Raw genomic sequence first — 22,773 nt, 5'->3', positions numbered from 1 at the left:
CAAGGGGAAATTCCTTTTTATTTGCCTCTGCCGGAAAAACCTCAAGTCTTAAGGTTTCCCGAACCGCACAACTAGTGCGTCCACCAATGCTTCTTCCTGATTTATGGCGGAAGCATGAATGTTCTCCTCACTGTCTGAGGGAACCTTACCTGAGATAACAGCCCCTGCAGAGGGGCCTGCAGCTGCAACAACCATCTCAGCATCTGAATCTGAAGTCTCAGACGATATAGGGGTAGGCGGGGGTCGCTTTCTTGACCCCCGTTCCTGACAGGCCGTCTCCACCCGAGCCACCAAAAACTTCAAAACTGCTGTGAATGCATCCATACTCTGTGCACTGGTGGGTCCCGCGGCCCCCCCGAGGGAAACCGGTGGGGGTACCTGTGTGGCAGGGTCCATGATAATTCCAGATACTGCCCGGAAAAATTAATTTGCCAAAAAGAAATAAAACTTTTTTTTTTTTTCCCAGACCCCCAGCGCCACAAAGCCCCTCAGTGTTGCCTGCTTAGAGACCCCTATAGAGCGAGAGAGAGAGAAATAGACCCCAAAGCGCACCACTTACTGCTCAGAGTTTCAAAATGCAACTTGTTTCAGCATTGTCTAGAACAGACAGGAAGTCTTTTGGCTGGCTTCCCGGGAAGAAAGGAGGCGGCTCCGCCCCTCTGCACGCCTTCCGGCGCCTCCCCTAGCTCCACGAGGTGTTTGAGTCACCTCAAACATGGCCGCCCCATGCTGGAGACACGAGGCTACGCCAAAATGGCGGCCTCGTGCGAACTACCAGACAATGGCGGCGGCCTGCACAGAATAGCGGCATGTCTGCAGAAGGATCCTTCTGACAGGTAGGATACTTTATACTATCACAGTAAAGTTCTAGTACTGCCACTGACTTCATCATTTTAACATCTTTGCAATTAGATTGTCAGCTCCCAAACCAAGCCGCCTGGCTTTTTGTTCACAAAAATCACACTCAAACAGGGGGATCTGTGACATGTTATAGGATAGAGGGAAGACCCATCCTTACCATTACAGCGAGGGGCCCGCGTTCACCACAAGACCCATCAGGGGGAAAGGGGGAACATACTACTCACCATACCGGAACCAGGCTGGCGCCAACTCCTGACAGTACCCCTCTCCACCGAGGTGGGAGGGCTGTCGACCAGTACGGACGCCGTGACTCATGGTCTTAGGCGTTTCGGCGAGACGTTTAACTCGCAGGGTCAGTCCCCGTCCAGTGGGACTATGTCGCGGCCGACCCAGCGCGGAGCTATGGCCTGCACACGCTCGTAGGCTGAACTGGGGTGACCACTGTATCTCAACATCCAGCCCGTCGCCCAGTTCAGCTTTCTTGCTTGAAGATCTCACAGGAACACTGGAGAAAAAAAAGCTGTCTAAAAAATCTTTTCTAAGAAAAAAATCCTGCCAGGACCGAAGATCCCAGCAAGGTATCTAGGTCCTTACTCCTAACTAGACAGAAAAAAACTGATTTGCTAGAGCAGGAAGTGAGAGGATATACCCTCTGGGACTGCCCCTAGGGTGTGGCCGGAACGTTTTCTTTCCTGTCTAGTCCTACTCCTGTAGAGGGCAGCATAACCCGAGTGTGTTGAATCAATGAGGACTACGTCTGTCAATGAGCGACAGAGAAATGTCAACATTCCCCGACTGCCCTTAAAAAGGGTTCTAAGACCAGGGCAAACAAAGGAGACAGGGGGGATCCATGCCTAGTTCCACTGCATATGCTAAAGTAGTCAGAAAGTGTACCATTGACTTTGACCCTAGTCCTAGGCATCCGTTGACAAAACTTCATTGGGTGTCTGATTCGGCCCGTGTTGTGCCCAGTGGAGAACATGTAAGGCCTGATTAGTGTTGTCTTTGGGTTCACGACCTACTATAAAACCTGTCTGGTCCGGGTGGACCAATGTCGCAATGTGAGCCAAAATTTTTGCCAATCTCTGTGTGTCGGAATTTAACAGGAAATGGGTCTATAGTTTGCGCAGCACCGTGGGTCTTTCCCAGATTTCGGCAAAACCATAATATGGGCTAGCAGAGCTTCTGGAGGTAAAGGATTTGAGCTAGTGATTGACCGTTATCGGATTTTCGTTCTCCCATCCCGCTCCTTGTAATGACAGCCGAGCGGCTTCTCAGCCGCTTCGGTTGTCATTACAAGACAGCCGACTGTCGGCTAAGGACGCCGGTACCGGGGTGATGGCTCTAGCTGCAGGCATCACTCCAGTACAGCACATTCCTGAAATATCGGTAACCTCAGGGGCAGATTCCGATATATCAGGGAAAGTGCAGATCGGCACTCGATATATCGGCTTTGCCAATTATCGATCAATCCCTAGTTTGAGCTAGTAATAGCATTAAAGTAGCTAGAGGGGAGTGGCCAGTGTGGGAAGGAATTTTTTATAATATGTATTCGTAAAGCCGTCTGTCCCGGGACGTTTGCCCAGTGGTAGACTAGCCACAGCTTTGCCCAGTTCCTCAATGGAGATTGGCCGATCCAGTACTTCTAGAACCTGGGTGGGTAGGGTCGGTAATTCAGAATTTTTTTAAGGTAGGTTCCGATACTATCGGCTAGAAATGATTCCTCTCCCGCTGAAGAGGGAGGGGGAATGTTGTATAGGGAAGCGTAAAATTGATGAAACTCAGCTGCTGTAGAGTTAATATCTACTTTAGCCGTCATTGACTGTCAGGCTATGGACATGACGCGAGTGTTGTGGTTTCTTCGTCTAGCAAGCAACTTACCACATTTGCTCCCCTGTTCATAGAAGCGGTGTGCGTAGTACCGAAGTTTGTCCCTGGTACTACGCACACGGCTTCTATGAACAGGGGAGCAAAACACCTCTTCTGTTTGACTTCAAGGGCATGGATTCGGTCCAAATGATCTGAGATTTCGTTTTTTCTTTTTTGACACGGGAACCATGGGCATCCAACTCCCCCTAATGACGGCCTTGTGTGCTTCCCATACCACTTGATTGGACACCTCCTAGGGAGTGTAGGTTTCAAAAGACACTAAAGATCGGGAGATAGCCTTATAAACAGACCTATCCAGTAAGGATTCATTAGTTGGGGAGCAGTAAGCTGACAAAGGATCAACGGCACTGGGGATTGATCAGAGATTGTAATAGATTCAATAGTGGAGGATAAGACATTGTGTAGATGAAATTGATCAAACAACAATAGGTCTAGATGGGAATAGGTGTCATACTTCTTAGAATAGTATCTGTAATCTCTGTCTCTGACATGCATTACACCAACAGTCTACAAGGTGTAGGGCACGTAGTAGTTTATGTATGGTAATGTTTAAGAGCCCTGATAGATAAGGGGGTTTTACCAGAGAAGGTGTCCATTTTAGGGTCCAGTGTAAGATTAAAATCTCTGCCCAAAACCAGAAATACCTCCCAAAAATCCCCAAGCTGGTGAAGGGTAAGAGAGAAAATTAACCGTGCGGGAGTTGGGAGCATATATATTGGCTAATTTATATCAATAACCGTAAAGTGTCCCTTTAATGAAGAGGAAACGGCCTTCTGGGTCAACCAGACTAGATGAGGGGGAGAAGGGACATGACCTCTATATAAGGGTTGTAGCCCCCTAAGGGGTTAATATAGCGCTTGCTTTTAAACAGTCAGGGGTGAACAATTCCTTGTTCACACACCTGAATAGTGAGCAATAGGTGAGGGAAAATTTTGTTTCCTAAAGGTGATAGCAAATATAATAAAGTGCATAGTGCTAATAAACCAGAATATATTGGTGTATAAATATATAAATATATAAGAGTGATCAAAATAGTAAATAAGTCCCAAAATTAAGTTCCTTTGTGATCTTGTGCAAAAAGGTGTCCTAGTAAGGTTTCTCCAGTATTCAAACTGCTGGTATAATCGGCATAACTTGTAGCATAAGGGGTGCACACTCACCGGATTTGGTGGGTCTTGAGTGCCATATAGCAACAAGACCTTGCAAGCTTGTGGCTTCCCAAGCCTATAGGTGACTGCTGGTCTCTGTGGTTCACTATAGTCCTTGACTCCTGTATTGGAAACCGATCCTCCAGGTCCAATCCGAGAAGGGACAAAAAAAAGTGCTCCAATAGTGCAGTACCGTTTAAAAATGGTATTTTATTAAGAATTGCCGATAAAGTATAAAGTGCAGAGTAAAAAACAAGTAAAACAAATGCACGCCCGCTATGGGTGACTGCCTGGGAACTAGAGAGCGGCGACTGCCGGTTTGGGTCCCACCAGGCTACCCGGAAGCGTGCGTTCCACCTGACGCGCGTTTCGTCTGAGCGTAATGACGTCTTCAGAGGTGGAGCCGTACGCCACTCAGAGAGCTTATATGCGGCAGTCGCCGCCCATCAACCCTCCCCAACCGGAGTTTGCTTAGCTTTATCGAATGTCCGCATAACACTCAAACAAGGGACACCGGACACAGACTTCCGTATTGGGGACATTACTCTTATACGGGCGACTACGTAATACAATTCCACCATTTAACACATCCCATATTTTCATTATTATGTGGTAATAATCCTCCATTTATTTACGTCCTGGTTAATCTAAGATCAGTAATAATAATCCATTTCATTAAACCAATTATTTTGTATTGCTCATTATTATAATAATTTACTTAAAATTATTAATTAAATATATATTCCTAAAGTATATAAACTACCAATTTAATTCAATAAAGATTTTACATAAAAATTTTCATATTTAAAATACCAAGTGCATTTAATAAAAAATATAAAAGCTTTAAAATTTCTATTATATAGTGGAGTTTGGACTTAATATGAAATGTGAGTATCCTATTAAGATCTATACATTAAATTATTAAAAATATTAAAAATTAATTTTAAAATTTTAATTAATTTAATTTTAATAATTTAATGTATAGATTTTAAATATGGAAGTCTGTATCTGGTGTCCCTTGTTTGAGTGTTATGCGGACAATCGAGAAAGCCAAGCAAACTTCCGGTTGGGGAGGGATGATGGGCGGCGACTGCCGCATATAAGCTCTCTGAGTGGCGTACGGCTCCACCTCTGAAGACGTCATTATGCTCAGACGAAACGCGCGTCAGGTAGAATGCACGCCGCACGCTTCCGGGTAGCCTGGTGGGACGCAAACCGGCAGTCGCCGATCTCCATAGCGGGCGTGCATTTGTTTTACTTGTTTTTTACTCTGCACTTTATATTTTAATCGGCAATTCTTAATAAAATACCATTTTTAACCACTTAAGCCCCGGAGGATTTGGCTGCTAAACGACCAGAGGGCATTTTGCGATTCGGCACTGCGTGACTTTAACGGACAATTGCGCGGTCGTGCGACGCTGTACCGAAACGAATTTGGCGTCCTTTTTTTCCCACAAACAGAGCTTTCTTTTGGTGGTATTTGATCACCTGTGCGATTTTTTGATCACGCGCTATAAACAAAAAAAGAGCGTAAATTTTGCAAAAATAGCAATATTTTTCCCTTTTTTTTATATGAAATTCCCCCAAAAAAAAATGTAAAAATCAAAATTTTTTAATATTTTCGGCCAATTTGTTTTATGCTACCTATGTTTGGTAAAAAAAATCGCAAAAAGCGTATTTTGATTGGTTTGCGCAAAAGTTATTGCGTTTACTAACAAAGGGAAAGATTTTTGTCATTTTTGTTGTTTTTTTTTTTAACGCGTAATGGCGGCGATCTGCGATTTTTTTTGCGGTACTGCGACATTGCGGCGGACAGATCGGACCCTTGACTGACATTTTTGACACTTTTGGGGTTACCAGTGACATTTCTACAGTAATCAGTGCTATACATATGCACTGTTACTGTAAAAATGCACTGGTAGTGAAGGGGTTAACTTTATTTGAGAGGGAGGGGCTGTGTGTGTCCCTAGGGGCGTGATTCTAACTGTGATTGGCTGTGGCTTCAACTGTATGAGGAGTGATCAATGGATCTACATAGTAGATCCATGTGATCAGCTCTCATACAGAGAGGAGAATGACAGGCAGCTTGTTTACACAAGCTGCCTGACTTTCTCCCTCTCCCCCGCCGATCGCAGAGTGGCCGGCGGCGATCGGGTCCGCCGGTCACGCGCGCGGGGGGGTCCGTGACCACGCGGGAGCGGGAGCGCGCCTCCGGCGGCGCGCGCTCGCTCCCTAAACCCTCACAGGCGAGCGACGTAGACCTACGTCACTTTGCCTGTGAGGGGCTGACCGCCCACGTAGATAGTCGTGCGGCGGTCGGCAAGTGGTTAAACGGTACTGCACTATTGGGGCACTTTTTTTGTCCCTTCTCGGATTGGACCTGGAGGATCGGTTTCCAATAGAGGAGTCAAGGACTATAGTGAACCACAGAGACCAGCAGTCACCTATAGGCTTGGGAAGCCACAAGCTCGCAAGGTCTTGTTGCTATATGGCACTCAAGACCCACCAGATCCGGTGAGTGTGCACCCCTTATGCTAAAAGTTATGCTGATTATACCAGCAGTTTGAATACTGGAGAAACCTTACTAGGACACCTTTTTGCACAAGATCACAAAGGAACTTTATTTTGGGACTTATTTACTATTTTGAATATTTTAATCACTCATATTTATACACCAATATATTCTGGTTTATTTATTTAGCACTATGCACATTATTATATTTGCTATCACCTTTAGGAAATAAAATTTTCCCTCACCTATTGCTCACTATTCAGGTGTGTGAACAAGGAATTGTTCACCCCTGACTGTTTAAAAGCAAGCGCTATATTAACCCCTTAGGGGGCTACAACCCTTATATACTTTAAACTATAGCAGCTGCTAACTAACATTCACTATTTATCAACATATTTACATCACTAGACACACATTTATTTGATTTATTGATATAGTTATTTTAAATTAGGCCTTCTACAGAGGCGCGAGGGTATATACCTTTACAGTATATATATCTTATGACCTCTATATAGCAATTAAGACCCCACTGGCCATGGGGATGGGGCATGAAACCATTGATTAAAAGTCATGAGGGGCATGCAGGGTGTAGACCTGGCCATAAAGGGCGTTTCTGTAAAAGTAAAACATCTGAGGACAGATGACGCACTACCAGCCAAAGGCAATTCCTTTTTTTGGGGAGAGCAAAGACCCCTAACATTATATGTCAATATTTTCAGATTCAGTCATGTAAGCAGAGGGAGGTCCTGAAGGCTAAAGCAAGGCCTGTACCCTGTTACCCTGTACCCCTGTACACCACAGCTTTGAGGGGAGGCAGCATTAAAAGGGGTCTCACTCATACACAAGTCATTACTCATGTACACACCCAAAGGAGGAGAAAAGAAAAACAGAGGACATTAATAAAACCCCAAAGAAAAAAAAATATAGAACCTCCGTTGGAGGAACAATCTAGGTAATGGGAGGGCGGACCCGGGGGAGAAGAAACTCTCCCCCGTCTGCAACCATGCAGATCATAAGTCCTACGTCAGTGGACCTACATAATGGGGTTAAGTAATTGAGGGCCTGTAAAGAGCACTCACACCCCGGGCAAAATGATAGGGAAAAAAACAGGAGAAATGCAATTTTAGCAGCCATGAACAGATAAAGCTCATCAGTTCTGTCCATAGCATAACAATACCAAGTTCAAAATAATTGGAGAGGCGAATAGAATAGCAACATGGCGGGAAGTCCCCATATCGAGAAATAAGAGAAGCCTTAAACAAGATGAGATGCAAGGCAATATCTAAGGGTAATTAACGGGTAGTCCCCATCAAGCCAGCGGGCAACTTCCATAACTCTTGGTCGGGTGGAGGAGATGCTGAGCTTTGGTTGCCGCGACCACATCGATTCTTGCAATGAGACCTAAGCAGGGCCTGGTGCCATCTCTCAGGGCACTGCGGAAGAGGGAGAGAGCTGTTCAACCTCCAGCCAGGCAAGTTAGTTGGTGGGAGGTCCAACATTTCCCTGAAGTGCTATAGGTCATCTTCACAAGGGAACCTTCAAAAGGGATATCTCCTAGTGAAACGCTTAGGTATTCCAGCCATGCTTTTGGGGACCCCCACTGACTAGCGGAAATCTCGTCGAAATAGGCAGGGAAGGGAAACACTTTAATCACTCTGGATGGCTGCGTCCTCCATTTCTTAAAGTTTTTCGCACTGACACAATCAGTGCTTCTACCAGCACCTTTTTAAGCACCGAGGTGGTGAAAGAGGAATGGTCCTCACTGTCCAAGCACCTGAAGTGCGTGGACACGGACCCCATGGGGTGATTTGTGTCCTTGGCGGTCACATCAGCCTCAGATTCTGAGGCGGCAGCGAGTGCTTTTGGTGGGTCTCTTTGGTAAAACTATATCCACTCTTGACACTAAAGATTGTAGGCCCGCCGTCATGGATGCCAAAGCAGAGTGCGACCCCGAGGATCCCCCCTCAGAGTGGGTCTGGTGGTGATACATGTTCGGCCGACTCCATGACACCCTGGTGCTGCAATGAGAACACAGTATAAGTTTCAACAGTAGCTGTGAATAAACCCCAGCAGTGCTGATGCTTGTGGGACTACAGGTCTCAGAACACTGCAACCGCCACGCGTGTCTCCGCAGCAGTGGGGAGAGAGAATAGACTTCAAATGTTTGCAGCACACAGCTCTGGAGGAGAAGGAACAGCCGTGTTGTGCAAAAGACCGGTCCACCGAAGCATGGACGCCGGTCTCTAGGAAAGGCCACACATGGAGTCCAGAGAAAATGGCGGTGCCTGCAGGCGTGGGCACCCAGATCAGTACCCTCAAGGAGCCTGCACACAATACTCCTGGGCCAACGCCCGGCCGTATAGACACACAGTCACAAGCCGTTACACCCCCCCCCCCCCCCCACCACCAGACGATATCCTCACTGAAGGCCATAGTGAAAATTAACCACCCCTGGACACCACACATTAGCAGGGAAAGAGGGGGAGGTGGCGGGGGGAGAGAGAGTGAGACCACCCTATTGAGGATGAGCAAAGATCCCCAAGGCAGAGCATCACTGGGACCACCAACCACGGGAGGACCCGCACTAACACCAAAATTCCCAAGGGAGAAAGGGTGGTTACTCACCATACCATTGCAAACTCAGAGGGGTTCACTCCAGGCAGGTCACCTCCTCATCTCACAACAAGGGGTGCTGCGGTCCCGAGGAATGCTGTGAACAGGTCGTGTGCGTCCGTGCGGAATGTCCCACTCGCAAGCCTGTCCCCCCAGTGGGATCATGTCGCCTGCACACGCTCGCTGGTCAGACTGGGACGACTAAGGATCTAAGATATCCAGGGCGTTGCCCAGTCCGGCAGTTGACTGTAGTTCTCACAGGAACAAATAAAATAAAAACAAAGGAAAAAATTCTGTTTAAAATCGAGAAAAAAGGAAAAAAAATGCCAGGACCAGAGATCCCAGCATCGAGCTAGGTCCTTACTCCTGACCAGGCAGAAAAAAACAGATCCTAGAGCAGGAAGTGGGAGTATACCACCTGGGACTGCCCCCTAAGCGTAGTTAAGCTCTGTTAACTTTGTTAACCCTTTTCCGCCTAGTGTCTTACTCCTAGGAAGAGCAGCATAACCCATCCGTCAAATGAAGATATGACGCTGTGTCCGTGAATTAATGAAAAAGAAATCCAGTTTTCTCTTTCATCATCAGCATTTTCTCTTTCAGTGTCAAAATGGGGGTTGGGAAAACACAGCAATGCACATTCCCAAAAAGGGCTAAACATAGCCAACCAGGTAAACCAGAAGCTCAACCAGAACAACCGGAGCTCACCATCAGAAAAAAATACACCCTCAAGAGGCAGGAGCCTCTGCAACAGCAGCCTGCAAAACTTTGCGGCTGAACGCAGCTTTCGCAGATGCGAGTACATCAACCTTGTAAATCTTGTGAATGTATGCACAGACGACTATGTGGCTGCCTTGCACACCTGAACCACTGACGCCTGATGACAGAAGGCCCAGGAGGCACTAAGCGCCCTTGTAGAATGTGCTTTAACAGGGAAAAGAGGAACCTGACAATAATAGAATAGGCCTGCACCACCGTATGCATGATCAATCAGGAAATGGTCGCAGCAGATGCAGCCTGCGCCTTACGTGACCCATCTGTAAGGACAAACAAAGAATCCGATTTTCGAATTGGCTCAGTCGCTGCCAAGTACACACTGATTGCCCGAACCACATCCAAGGAATGCAAGGCAATTTCCTTAGGATGTGTCGACTTAGGGCACAAGGAAGGCCACACTGTCATCTTTCAAGCGGAAACCTGAGAAGACCTTAGGAATGAACAATTGACAGACGTAGCACCAATTTGTGTTGTGAACAAAGCAACCAGTTCAGACGCCCTGCGTGCAGAAGAGCCACCAAAAAAGCTACCTTCTGTGACAGAGTAAGAAGAGGAAGTTCACAAATAATTTCTCAAGGTGGTATTTAAAGATCAGATAGTACCAAATTGAGATCCCACAGAGGTACCGGATACCTTACCGGAGGAGCCAAGTGGTGAACCCCCTGGACGAATGTGTGAACCAAAGAATTTGCAGCCAACGACCGTTGGAAAAGATCTGCCAAGGCAGAAATCTGGCCCTTGATGGTGCCCAAAGCCAAACGTTTATCTACACCTTGATGTAGAAACTCCAGCAAACACCAAAAGGAACTGGGAGAAACCCATTCCCCCCCCCCCCCCGATACTCACACCATGAAATGTACGCCCTCCAAACTCTATGATTCCTTAAACCGTTAAAACCAGCGACTGTGAAGCAGGATGGAAGATTGGTCATTGAGACAGCAGATCTTCCCTGAGAGGAAGTCTCCCTTTAAAAGGAAAAAAATGCCAGGAACAGAAATCCCAAGAACTTGGTCCTTACTCCTGACTAGGCAGAAAAAAAAACTGAGTGCCTACAGCTGAGTGTGGGTGTATACTCCCTGGGACTGCCCATAGGCATAGTCAAGCTTTTTCCTACTCCTGTAGGGGGCCGTATAACCCAATGGTAAAGAAGAATCAGGAGCTGTGTGTCAATAAATGAAAGAGAATTTTTTTTTTATAAAAGAAAAAAAAAGAGCTCTAAAAGGGCTTTGAACCACTTAAGCAGGCCATACCTGGATTAAATATAGCCAGTTCAGTAGGAACATGTGTGGCCACTGCAGTTGAACGTAATTCGATCCACAGATCAACCTATGTTCAGTCGCAATTAATAAAGTGAGTCCATTATAAAGAATGAAGTCCCTATGAGAAATTGATTCTACTGTAAATATAAAATCTGAAACTGTCCAACACCAAAACTTCCAAAAAAGAGACCATGTGATGTCACCATCACCAAGGAAAGATATACGCTCACCATCTGGTTTTAACCCCCTAAATAGAGAAGTAAAAAAATGAATGTCTGTAATATGCTCCGAAAAGAACATTTCTGGCATCAGGGGTAATTTAACATAGTTGAAAAGGATCCAGCAGTGAACTAATCAAATCCACTTTTATATTCTATATAAAAGTGATTTAGGACGAAATGCATTGAGAAGACTTACGTGCTGATGTCACCGCACAATTGGAAGGGACTGAGCTTTTATCTTTTATGCTGGCCGGATTGTATTTTATGCACAATTTGTTTACATGTACAGTAAGTGCAATTTATTTTTATTAGTTATTTTTTATCCAGATTTATACTACGGAGCATCATTTTTTTCTTTTGAGCGCTTATGAGAATATGGATGTGGATTCTTCCCCAAACAGATAGAAGGCTAATAAGTGCTTGGGAGGTATCAGGATGCTTTTAATCTTTATAGAGAAATAGTTGAAAGAATGGATGAAAAGTAAAAGTCTTTGAGGCTTAAAATGTTTAAATACCAAGAATGAAAACAGCACTGGTAGAACTAACTCGCTGACCATGTAGTTTAAGAGTGGTGTACACTGGATCATTAAGAGCCTAAACGGTCTCCTTTAGTTTAGAATTATAGTAAGTCGAGACTCTTCGTGGGCAAGCTAATCAGTCAAGGAATGGAGCAAATCAGAGACTGTTGCCAATGGCTCAAAGTCCCAGGCAAATCCGCCATAAAATATTCAGGAGAGTGTGCGGGAGCTGGCTTGCAGCCTCAGTCATCAGATTAAAAAAAAAAAAAAAAAAACGGAGTGATTTGTGCCATATACACTGCTCAAACAAAAAGGAACACTTTTTAATCAGAGTATAGCATCAAGTAAATTAAACTCCTGGGATATTGATCTGGTCAGTTAGGTAGCAGAGGGGGTTGATAATCAAGTTTCAGCTGCTTTAGTGTTAATGAAATTACCAACAGGTGCACTTGATAGGCAACAATTAGATGACATCCAAAACAGGAATGCTTTAACAGGTGGAGGCCACTAACGTTTTTTTCCCTACTCTTTTCTGTTTTTCACTAGTTTTGCACTTGGCTAGGTCAGTGTCCCTACTGGTAAGCATTTAGGCGATACCTGGACCCTATAGAGGTTGCACAGGCAGTTCAACTCCTCCAGGATGCAGGATGGCACATCAATACGTGGCATTGCCAGAAGGTTTGCTATGTCTCACAGCACAGTCCCAAGAGCATGGAGGAGATTCCAGAAGACATGCAGTTACTCTAGGAGAGCTGGACAGGGCTTTAGAAGGTCCTAAATCTATCAGCAGGCCCAGTATCTGCTCCTTTGCGCAAAGAGCAACAGGATGAGCACTGCCAGAGCCCTACAAAATTACCTTCAGCAGGCCACTGTTTTGAATGTCTCTGACCAAACAATCAGAAACAGACTTCATGAGGGTGGCCTAAGGGACCGATGTCCTCTAGTGGGCCCTGTGCTCACTGCCCGTCACTGTGGAGCTCAATTGGCATTTAACATCACAATTGACAGGTTTGCCACTGGCATCCTGTGCTTTTCACAGATGAGAGCAGGTTCACCCTGAGCACTTGTGACAGACGTGAAAGTGTCATGAGGAGCTGTGGAGAACGTTATGCTGCCTGTAATATCGTTCCGCATGACCGGTTTAGGTGGTGGGTCAGTGATGGTCTGGGGAGGCATATCCATGGAGGGACGCACAGACCTCTACAGCCTAGAAAAGGGGAACCCTGACTGCCATTAGGTATTGTGATGAAATCCTTAGACCCATTGTCAGGCCCTGGTACAGTGGGTCCTGGGTTCCTCCCGATGCACGACAATGCCTGGCCTCATGTGGCGCGAGTTTACAGCCAGTTCCTGAAGGAATTTATATCATTGAATGGACCTCACACTCGTCTGACCTAAATCCAACAGAACACCTCTGGGACATTATGTTGAGGAGCTCAGTAATGCCCTGGTCCAGATATGGGAGGAAAAACCCCAGGACACCATCAGTCGTCTCATTAGGTGCATGCCTCGACGTTCAGCAAAATGGACTAGCCTGCGGCATGATTTTTTTACTTTGATTTTCGGGGTGTCTGACTTCAGCCCTCTGTAGGTTGATCATTTCCACCAAACAATGTGGCATTCTTTCGTTCCTTACAAATTACCCAGTCCATATTAGTATAGATATCCAGCATGATATTTTTTCCCCATTGAGATCTGAAGTGTTTTCAAAGTGTTCCTTTAATTTTTTTGAGCAGTGTAGTATGGTCATAAATACAGAAAAAAACACAGTTGAAAGAGCAGAGAATGCAGCCACACCAGACAAAGCTAAATAAGACAGAGCAGAGAGCAACATTACTTCAGAATACAGATTTTGACACGTCAATAAGCACTTTGAAATCAGCTCTGGAGCTATCAGAAAGTGAGCTTGGGGCACCTAGACTCATACATGTGACCATGTGGCAGTAATGCAATGTACAGGCCTAGGGCAGGAGGCCAGGCCTTAAGTCCTGTTCACATCAATCAGACAGCTGCCACACAGTAAATCACAGTGTTATATGGTGCGGTAGTGGTCCATTCGAGCTGCTTTCCCCATTTGGGATTTTCTTGGCAATATAGCACAAATTGTGTTGAAACAATCATGTCAGCCTTTATTGTGTTGCAAAATTTATTTTAAAACCATAACACTGCTTTTTCATACATATACAATGTATTACAATATACACACATTGATACCCAATATCCCTGGTTAACAAGGATTGTCTTCTGTCATGACGACTTGTCTTGTACTGCTATTAACACAGCATCACCTGATGTGTTTCAGGAAAAACTCCTTCCTTAGGATGCACAAAAAAAGGGTACGTTTATATACAAAAAAAAAAAAAAAAAACAAAACACACTTTATGACCCTTCACTAAATTTGAAAGCTGCAAACTTCTTGTGTTGCCAATCAGCTGCAACCACTGACCATGGTATTTTGACAATGTCTTGATATCTTAGAGAAAGAAGAGAGTTTTCATCACCTCGTGTACATGGATGTTTTTTTTTCCTTTAGCGAGAGGGCTAAATAAACCCAAAACCAAACAAAACTACCCACGTATTGCCAACTCTTATAAGTTACATTGTTCTCAGCTATAGTATGGAGGGTGAGCTTTGACTCCCCAAGAACTGTGTTTTGAGAACAATTACAAGGGGGGAAAAAAATGGGGAAAAACTCTAAAGAATATTAAGATGCAAAATATTTATTTGGAATTTATTTTAGATATGTTTTAATCCTCAACATTTAAAGCAGAAACAAAAACTCAAGTTTACTCGCATATCTCAGCTAACCCTGCTTGCCTATTCACAGCAGTGATGCACCACCTTCTCATCTTTCTGCCAGCCATTCTAACGTAAATTCAGGCAGCAAAGGGCATTCTTATCTTCTATTCTGTGCTTACAATAAAATACTATAGTGTCACTGCTGGGAGGTGGGAACAAGGTGAGCTGAGCTGTCAGAAAGAATCTTGAGTGCTTCTCCTGTGAACCTTGCTTCTCAATGCCTGGTGATACAGAGCTCAGAGATGGTTTGTTTTCAAACTCATTTCATGTTATATGTACGAATTTGAACGTCCATAGCCCAGCCATAGGTATACTCTATAAGCCACCAATACAATTATATTTTAGACTCCCCGCTTTATTTACAGTACATCTGCAGGTAAGTTTATATTGCCCATACAAATTGACCACATACTTTTCCTTTTAGGTTAGAACTCCAAATGAATGCATTTTTAGACTTATTCAATAATACCACCAACAAATCTCATGGAAAATAAGTCTTTTAAAACAGATTTTAAAAACATTATAAATAAAACTAGCTAAAGGTACTATTCGTTTACATCCAAGCGGCCAGACAAACACACAGTATAATCTAAAGTTGGTTTGCATCTATTTAATAAGACATTTACCTGGTAAGGATAGAAACGTGCATGATGCTATCTGGAGATGTATGTATATGTCCGAGATGGAGAACGGGTTTCATTTGTAGCATTTGAAGGAACATTTAAAAAATCCCAGATCAAAATAGTATCATCATGGGAGCTGCTAATGATTTGGAATTCATCAAACTGAAGGCGAAACACACGCCCTGAATGTTCCTGTAATTGATTAAAACAATCTATTAAAAAAAGTCTCGTCATTTGCTTCAATCAGATTTTGTAATGCACACAACATGACCCATTAAATTGCATTCAGTTTACAAAGGAGTTGAAAAGCATTAAAATAAATGTACACAATTAACACGTATGTTCTGTCTACAGTCTACCTGTAGCTTAGAGCTTTGTTGGGTAGAAACAAATATTTGCAAGCTCTAAAAACGTACTTCTAGTCTACCTTCCCACAAGCATAGTTGGCTAGTCAAGGAAGTGTCCGAAGTGAGAAATTACACCATCGTGAGAAATGAGATACACAGAGATGAGATAAAACAAATCCTCCTACATTAGTTGCATTTGTTTATCTGCAGTTATCTCTTCTCTACAGCAGTTCAAAGTGCTGAATTTTAACCACTTGCCGTCTGCTCACGTTGAGCCTACTGCGGCAAAGTGGTTCATTATCGTCTGACGACGTAGACCTACGTCGTCAGACACTCCCCTCTCTCGGCGGCGCGCGTGCGCCGCCGGAGGCTCGCCCCCGCTGTGTTCAGTCACAGCGGGAGTCAAACCAGGGGAGGAGCAGTGGCGATCGCCGCTGTTCTTCCCCGATCGTCGGGGAATCGAGTGTGGAGATCCGCCCGCCTGTGTAAACACAAGCGGGCGGATCTCTGAATTGACAGGCAGGGTCAGATTGCAGGGTTCAGCATAATTGAACCCTCGATCTGTCCTTGTGTCACTCAGTCCCCTCCCCCCCCACACGTCAGTAAGCACCAGGCATACATTAACCCCTCACTCTCCAATAAAATTAACCCCTTCCCTGCCAATAAAATTAACCCCTTCCCTGTCATTTTTACAGTAACAGTGCATATATATATATATATATATATATATATATATATATATAGCACTGATTACTGCAGTAATGTCACTGGTACCCCCAAAAGTGTCAAAAATGTCAGTCAAGGGTCCGATCTGTCCGCCGCAATGTCGCAGTCCCGCAAAAGAAAAATCGCAGATCGCCGCCATTACGCGTTAAAAAAAAAACACCAAAAATGACAGAAATCTTTCCCTTTGTTAGTAAACGCAATAACTTTTGCGCAAACCAATCAAAATACGCTTATTGTGATGTTTTTTTTTTTACCAAACATAGGTAGCATAAAAATAATTGGCCAAAAATTTTTAAAAAATTTGATTTTTACATGGGGGGGGGGGGGGGGGGATTTCATATAAAAAAAAAAATGTGAAAAATATTGTTATTTTTTCAAAATAAATGCTCTTTTTTTGTTTATAGCGCAAAAAGTAAAAATCGCACAGGTGATCAAATACCACCAAAAGAAAGCTCTGTTTGTGGGAAAGAAAATGGACATAAATTTCGTTTGGGTACGGCGTTGCCCGACCGTGCAATTGTCCGTTAAAGTCGCACAGTGCCGAATCGCAAAAAGTGGCCCAGACGTAAGACAGCAAAATCCTCTAGTGTTAAAGTGGTTAAAGCTTGTCTGGGAGTTCAGAAAATAAAGAGCACAGAGCTGAAAATTAGGAGAGCTCAGAGAGCTGATCAGAGGTAAGAACAACCCCTTCCCCTCCACACAACTCACAGGAAAAGAGCTGGGGCTGCCAATCTGCTGTAGGTTACTACACTCACCAATTTTCTCTTGGTGTCAGAAAAACTGGTCAGCAGAGACTCATGCTGATAGAGGAACAAAGCAGCAGAGAGAAATAAGACAGTGCTCTGGATTGAGACCAGTACAATCTATAGAGGAATATGCTTTGTTCATATTTCATGTTTGAGGTTTACAACCACTTTAGTGATTTCCTAGAATTCTACTCTAAATTAATCTTAAAAATGCCGCCACACCTATCCTTACACCTATACTAACTAGACAGCATAAGAAAGATGCATATAGTTACCTATTGTCAGGCTGCTCCAGTCTGGTCAAGTGATCTCCCATCAGCCAGTGCTGGCTAAAGGGGAGAGTGTGTTCAGGCAATGCCTTGAATGCCTGTGCAATGCCATAAACTATAGACTTACCATGGGCCATTAAATGTCAGTGCTCCCTACTCTCCCCTGAAGCTGCTGCTGACAGTGGGGAGCCGTTCACATGACTAGACTGGACTGACCTGAAAATGGAAAGGAATAAGGAGCGTGCAGTTTTAAGATTAGTTTGTGATATCCCAGAATTCTACTTTAACCACTTCCATACAGGGCAGTTACACCCCCTTCCTGCCCAGACCAATTTTCAGCTTTCAGCGCTCTCACATTTCAAATAATTACTCAGCCATGCAGCGCTGTACCCAATCAAATTTTTTTATCTTTTTATTTTCACACAAATAGAGCTTTTTTTGGGTAGGATTTAATCACCACTGTTTTTTTTTTTTTTTTTTGGCGATATAAGTGAAAAAAGCGAAAGTTTTGAAAAAAAAAATGTTGTTTTAGTTTCTATTATAAAATTTCGCAAATATTTTTTTTTTCATAAATTTGGGCCAAAAATTATTCTGCTTCATATCCTTGGTAAAAATAACCCAAATTAGTGGATATTATTTAGTCTGCGTGAAAGTTATAGAGTTTACAAGCTATGGAGCCAATCATTAACCACTTGCCGACCGCCGCACGACTATCTATGTCGGCGGTCAGCCCCTCACAGGCAAAGTGACGTAGGGCTACGTCACTAGCTTGTGAGGGTCTAGGGAGCGAGCGCGCGCCCCCGGAGGCGCGCTCCCGCTCCCGAGTGGTCACGGACCCCCCCGCGCGTGTGACCGGCGGACCCGATGTCCGCCGGCCACTCTGCGATCGGCGGGGGAGAAGGAGAAAGTCAGGCAGCTTGTGTAAACAAGCTGCCTGTCATTCTCCTCGCTGTATGAGAGCTGATCATCTGGATCTACTATGTAGATCCGTTGATCACTCTGCATACAGCTGAAGCCCCAGCCAATCACAGTTAGAATCACGCCCCTAGGGACACACACAGCCCCTCCCTCTCAAATAAAGTTAACCCCTTCACTACCAGTGTATTTTTACAGTAACAGTGCATATGTATAGCACTGATTACTGTAGAAATGTCACTGGTAACCCCAAAAGTGTCAAAAATGTCAGTCAAGGGTCCGATCTGTCCGCCGCAATGTCGCAGTACCGCAAAAAAAATCGCAGATCGCCGCCATTACGCGTTAAAAAAAAAAACAACAAAAATGACAAAAATCTTTCCCTTAGTTAGTAAACGCAATAACTTTTGCGCAAACCAATCAAAATACGCTTTTTGCGATTTTTTTTACCAAACATAGGTAGCATAAAACAAATTGGCCGAAAATTTTAAAAAATTTTGATTTTTACATTTTTTTTTGGGGGAATTTCATATAAAAAAAAGGGAAAAATATTGCTATTTTTGCAAAATGGACGCTCTTTTTTTGTTTATATCGCGTGATCAAAAAATCGCACAGGTGATCAAATACCGCCAAAAGAAAGCTCTGTTTGTGGGAAAAAAAGGACGCCAAATTCGTTTAGGTGCAGCGTCGCACGACCGCGCAATTCTCCGTTAAAGCCACGCAGTGCCGAATCGCAAAATACCCCCTGGTCGGAATGGGGGTAAAATCTTCCGGGGCTTAAGTGGTTAAAAATTGATCACACTTAATCACACCTGATGTATCGATGGCCTATCTCATTTCTTGAGGCCCTGAAATGTCAGGACAGTACAAATAACCCCCAAATGACCCCTTTTTTGGAAAGTAGACATTCCAGGGTATTTAGTAAGAAGCATGGGGAATTTTTTGAAGTTATAACTTTTTCCCACAATTCTTAGGAAACCGCATTTTTTTTTTTTTTTTTTTACACAAAATTGTCATAATAACAAGTTATTTCTCACACACAGTATATGCATATTTGCAATTTCACCCCAAAACAAATTCTGCTACTCCTCCTGAGTATGGCAATACCACGTGTGAGACTTTTACATAGCCTGGCCACATACAGAGGCCCAACATGCAAGGAGCACTGTCAGGTGTTCTAGGAGCATAAATTACACATATCATTTCCTAACGATCTTTCACACTTCTGAAGGCCATGGAGCACCACGACAATGGAATCAACCACAAATTGACCCCATTTTAGAAAGAAAACACCCCAACGTATATTCTATGAGGCCTACTGAGTCTTTTGAGCATGTAATTTTTTTTCCACAAGTCTTTGGAAAATGTGGAAATGAAACGTATTTTTCTTCTTTTTTTTTTTACACAAAGTTGTTAATTTATAAGATACTAGACATTAAGCCGTTAAATTAACGGGCGCTAGAACATATGTGGTCAAACATTTGTAAAAACAGACTTAGCAGTAAGTCCACGCGAGCGCGCATCCGCCGTGCGCACACCAACCGCTTCCAACAGTTTTGCCCGGCTGCCCGAAGTCTCTGCGCTCCAAGTCCCAACGGCTGTCTGTGGGGCACATGCGCAGTAGCGCAATCCCACGCACACAGGGACTGGACGCAGAGACACTTGTACTTTATATGTATAGATTATTTAGTATACTTAGAACAGAAGGAGCTATATATATGGGGGGGGGAGGGGATTGTAGTGTGTTGGGGGGGGGATTGTAGTGTGTTGGGGAAGGGAGGGGATTGTAGTGTATGGAGAGGGGATTGTAGTGTATGGGCGAGGGAGGGGATTGTAGTGTATGGGGGGGGGGATTATAGTGTATGGGGGAGGGGTTCTACAGTGCATAGGGGGAGGGGTTCTACAGTGCATAGGGGGATGGGTTCTACAGTGTATGGGGGAGGGAGGGGATTGAAGCGTGGGTGGGGAGAGGGAGGGGATTGTAGTGTGTTGGGGAAGGGAGGGGATTGTAGTGTATGAGGGGGGAGAGAGGGAATTGTAGTGTATGAGGGGGGAGAGAGGGAATTGTAGTGTATGAGGGGGGAGAGAGGGAATTGTAGTGTATGAGGGGGGAGAGAGGGAATTGTAGTGTATGGGGGGAGGGGGTTGTAGTGTATGGGGGGAGGGGATTGTAGTGTATGGGGGGGAGGGGATTATAGTGTATGGGGAGGGAGGGGATTATAGTGTATGGGGAGGGAGGGGATTATAGTGTATGGGGAGGGAGGGGATTGTAGTGTATGGGGGAGGGAGGGGATTGTAGTGTGTGGGGAAGGGAGGGGATTGTAGTGTGTGGGGAAGGGAGGGGATTGTAGTGTGTGGGGGGGGGGGGGAGAGGGGACTGTAGTGTATGGGGGGGATTGTAGTGTATGGGGGAGGGAGGAGATTGTAGTGTATGGGGGGAGATTATAGTTTATGGGGGAGGGGTTCTACAGCACATGGGGGGATGGGTTCTACAGTGTATGGGGGAGGGAGGGGATTGAAGCATGGGTGGGGGGAGGTAGGGGATTGTAGTGTGTTGGGAGGAGGGGATTGTAGTGTGTTGGGGAAGGGAGGGGATTGTAGTGTATGGGGAGGGGATTGTAGTGTATGGGGAAGGGAGGGGATTGTAGTGTGGGGGATGGGAGGGAGGGGATTGTAGTGTGGGGGATGGAGGGGATTGTAGTGTTGGGGGGAGGGAGGGGATTGTAGTGTGGAAGGGAGGGAGGGGATTGTAGTGTGGAAGGGAGGGAGGGGATTGTAGTGTATGGGGCCGAGGGAGGGGATTGTAGTGTATGGGGGAGGGAGGGGACTGTAGTGTATGGGGGAGGGAATTGTAGTGAATGGGGGGTTATTATAGTGTATGGGGGAGGGGCTCTACAGTGCATGGGGGAGGGGCTCTACATTGTATGGGGAGGGAGAGGATTGCCTGGCCACATACAGAGGCCCAACATGCAAGGAGCACTGTCAGGTGTTCTAGGAGCATAAATTACACATATCATTTCCTAACGATCTTTCACACTTCTGAAGGCCATGGAGCACCACGACAATGGAATCAACCACAAATTGACCCCATTTTAGAAAGAAAACACCCCAACGTATATTCTATGAGGTCTACTGAGTCTTTTGAGCATGTAATTTTTTTTCCACAAGTCTTTGGAAAATGTGGAAATGAAAGGTATTTTTCTTCTTTTTTTTTTTTTTTTTTTTTACACAAAGTTGTTAATTTATAAGATACTAGACATTAAGCCGTTAAATTAACGGGCGCTAGAACATATGTGGTCAAACATTTGTAAAAACAGACTTAGCAGTAAGTCCACGCGAGCGCGCATCCGCCGTGCGCACACCAACCGCTTCCAACAGTTTTGCCCGGCTGCCCGAAGTCTCTGCGCTCCAAGTCCCAACGGCTGTCCGTGGGGCACATGCGCAGTAGCGCAATCCCACGCACACAGGGACTGGACGCAGAGACACTTGTACTTTATATGTATAGATTATTTAGTATACTTAGAACAGAAGGAGCTATATATATGGGGGGGGGGGATTGTAGTGTGTTGGGGGGGGGGGGGATTGTAGTGTATGGAGAGGGGATTGTAGTGTATGGGGGGGGGATTATAGTGTATGGGGGAGGGCTTCCACAGTGCATAGGGGGATGGGTTCTACAGTGTATGGGGGAGGGAGGGGATTGTAGTGTGTTGGGGAAGGGAGGGGATTGTAGTGTATGAGGGGGGAGAGAGGGAATTGTAGTGTATGAGGGGGGAGAGAGGGAATTGTAGTGTATGAGGGGGGAGAGAGGGAATTGTAGTGTATGAGGGGGGAGAGAGGGAATTGTAGTGTATGAGGGGGGAGAGAGGGAATTGTAGTGTATGAGGGGGGAGAGAGGGAATTGTAGTGTATGGGGGGAGGGGGTTGTAGTGTATGGGGGGAGGGGGTTGTAGTGTATGGGGGGGGGGATTGTAGTGTATGGGGGGGAGGGGATTATAGTGTATGGGGAGGGAGGGGATTGTAGTGTGTGGGGGAGGGAGGGGATTGTAGTGTGGGGGGGAGGGAGGGGATTGTAGTGTATGAGGGGGGAGAGAGGGAATTGTAGTGTATGAGGGGGGAGAGAGGGAATTGTAGTGTATGAGGGGGGAGAGAGGGAATTGTAGTGTATGAGGGGGGAGAGAGGGAATTGTAGTGTATGAGGGGGGAGAGAGGGAATTGTAGTGTATGAGGGGGGAGAGAGGGAATTGTAGTGTATGAGGGGGGAGAGAGGGAATTGTAGTGTATGGGGGGAGGGGATTATAGTGTATGGGGAGGGAGTGTGTTGGGGAAGGGATTGTAGTGTGGGGGGATGGAGAGGATTGTAGTGTATGGGGGGGGAGGGAGGGGATTGTAGTGTATGGAGGGAGGGGATTGTAGTGTATGGGGGGACAGAGGGGATTGTAGTGTATGGGGGGGAGATTATAGTGTATGGGGGAGCGGTTCTGCAGTGTATGGGGGAGGGGTTCTACAGTGTACGCGGGAGAGAGGGGATTGAAGCGTGAGGGGGAGGGAGGGTATT

General features: G+C 45.3%; 1 protein-coding gene across 2 annotated transcripts in view; it reads right to left on the bottom strand.

The window, feature by feature from the left end:
* FBXW11 (F-box and WD repeat domain containing 11) overlaps positions 1-22,773 on the bottom strand; it is a 565,949-nt gene that overhangs the window by 73,175 nt on the left and 470,001 nt on the right. For both annotated transcript variants that reach the window (XM_082256216.1, XM_082256217.1), the window contains one exon: positions 15,222-15,410. In XM_082256216.1, the coding sequence (XP_082112342.1) occupies positions 15,249-15,410 (162 nt within the window). In that variant the 3' untranslated portion in view covers positions 15,222-15,248. The remainder of the gene's footprint in view (positions 1-15,221; positions 15,411-22,773) is intronic.

The sequence above is a fragment of the Pelophylax lessonae genome (assembly GCF_965119305.1).
Source record: "Pelophylax lessonae genome assembly, chromosome: 4".
Lineage (NCBI taxonomy): Eukaryota > Metazoa > Chordata > Amphibia > Anura > Ranidae > Pelophylax > Pelophylax lessonae.
This window is presented reverse-complemented; position numbering and strand designations above follow the sequence as displayed.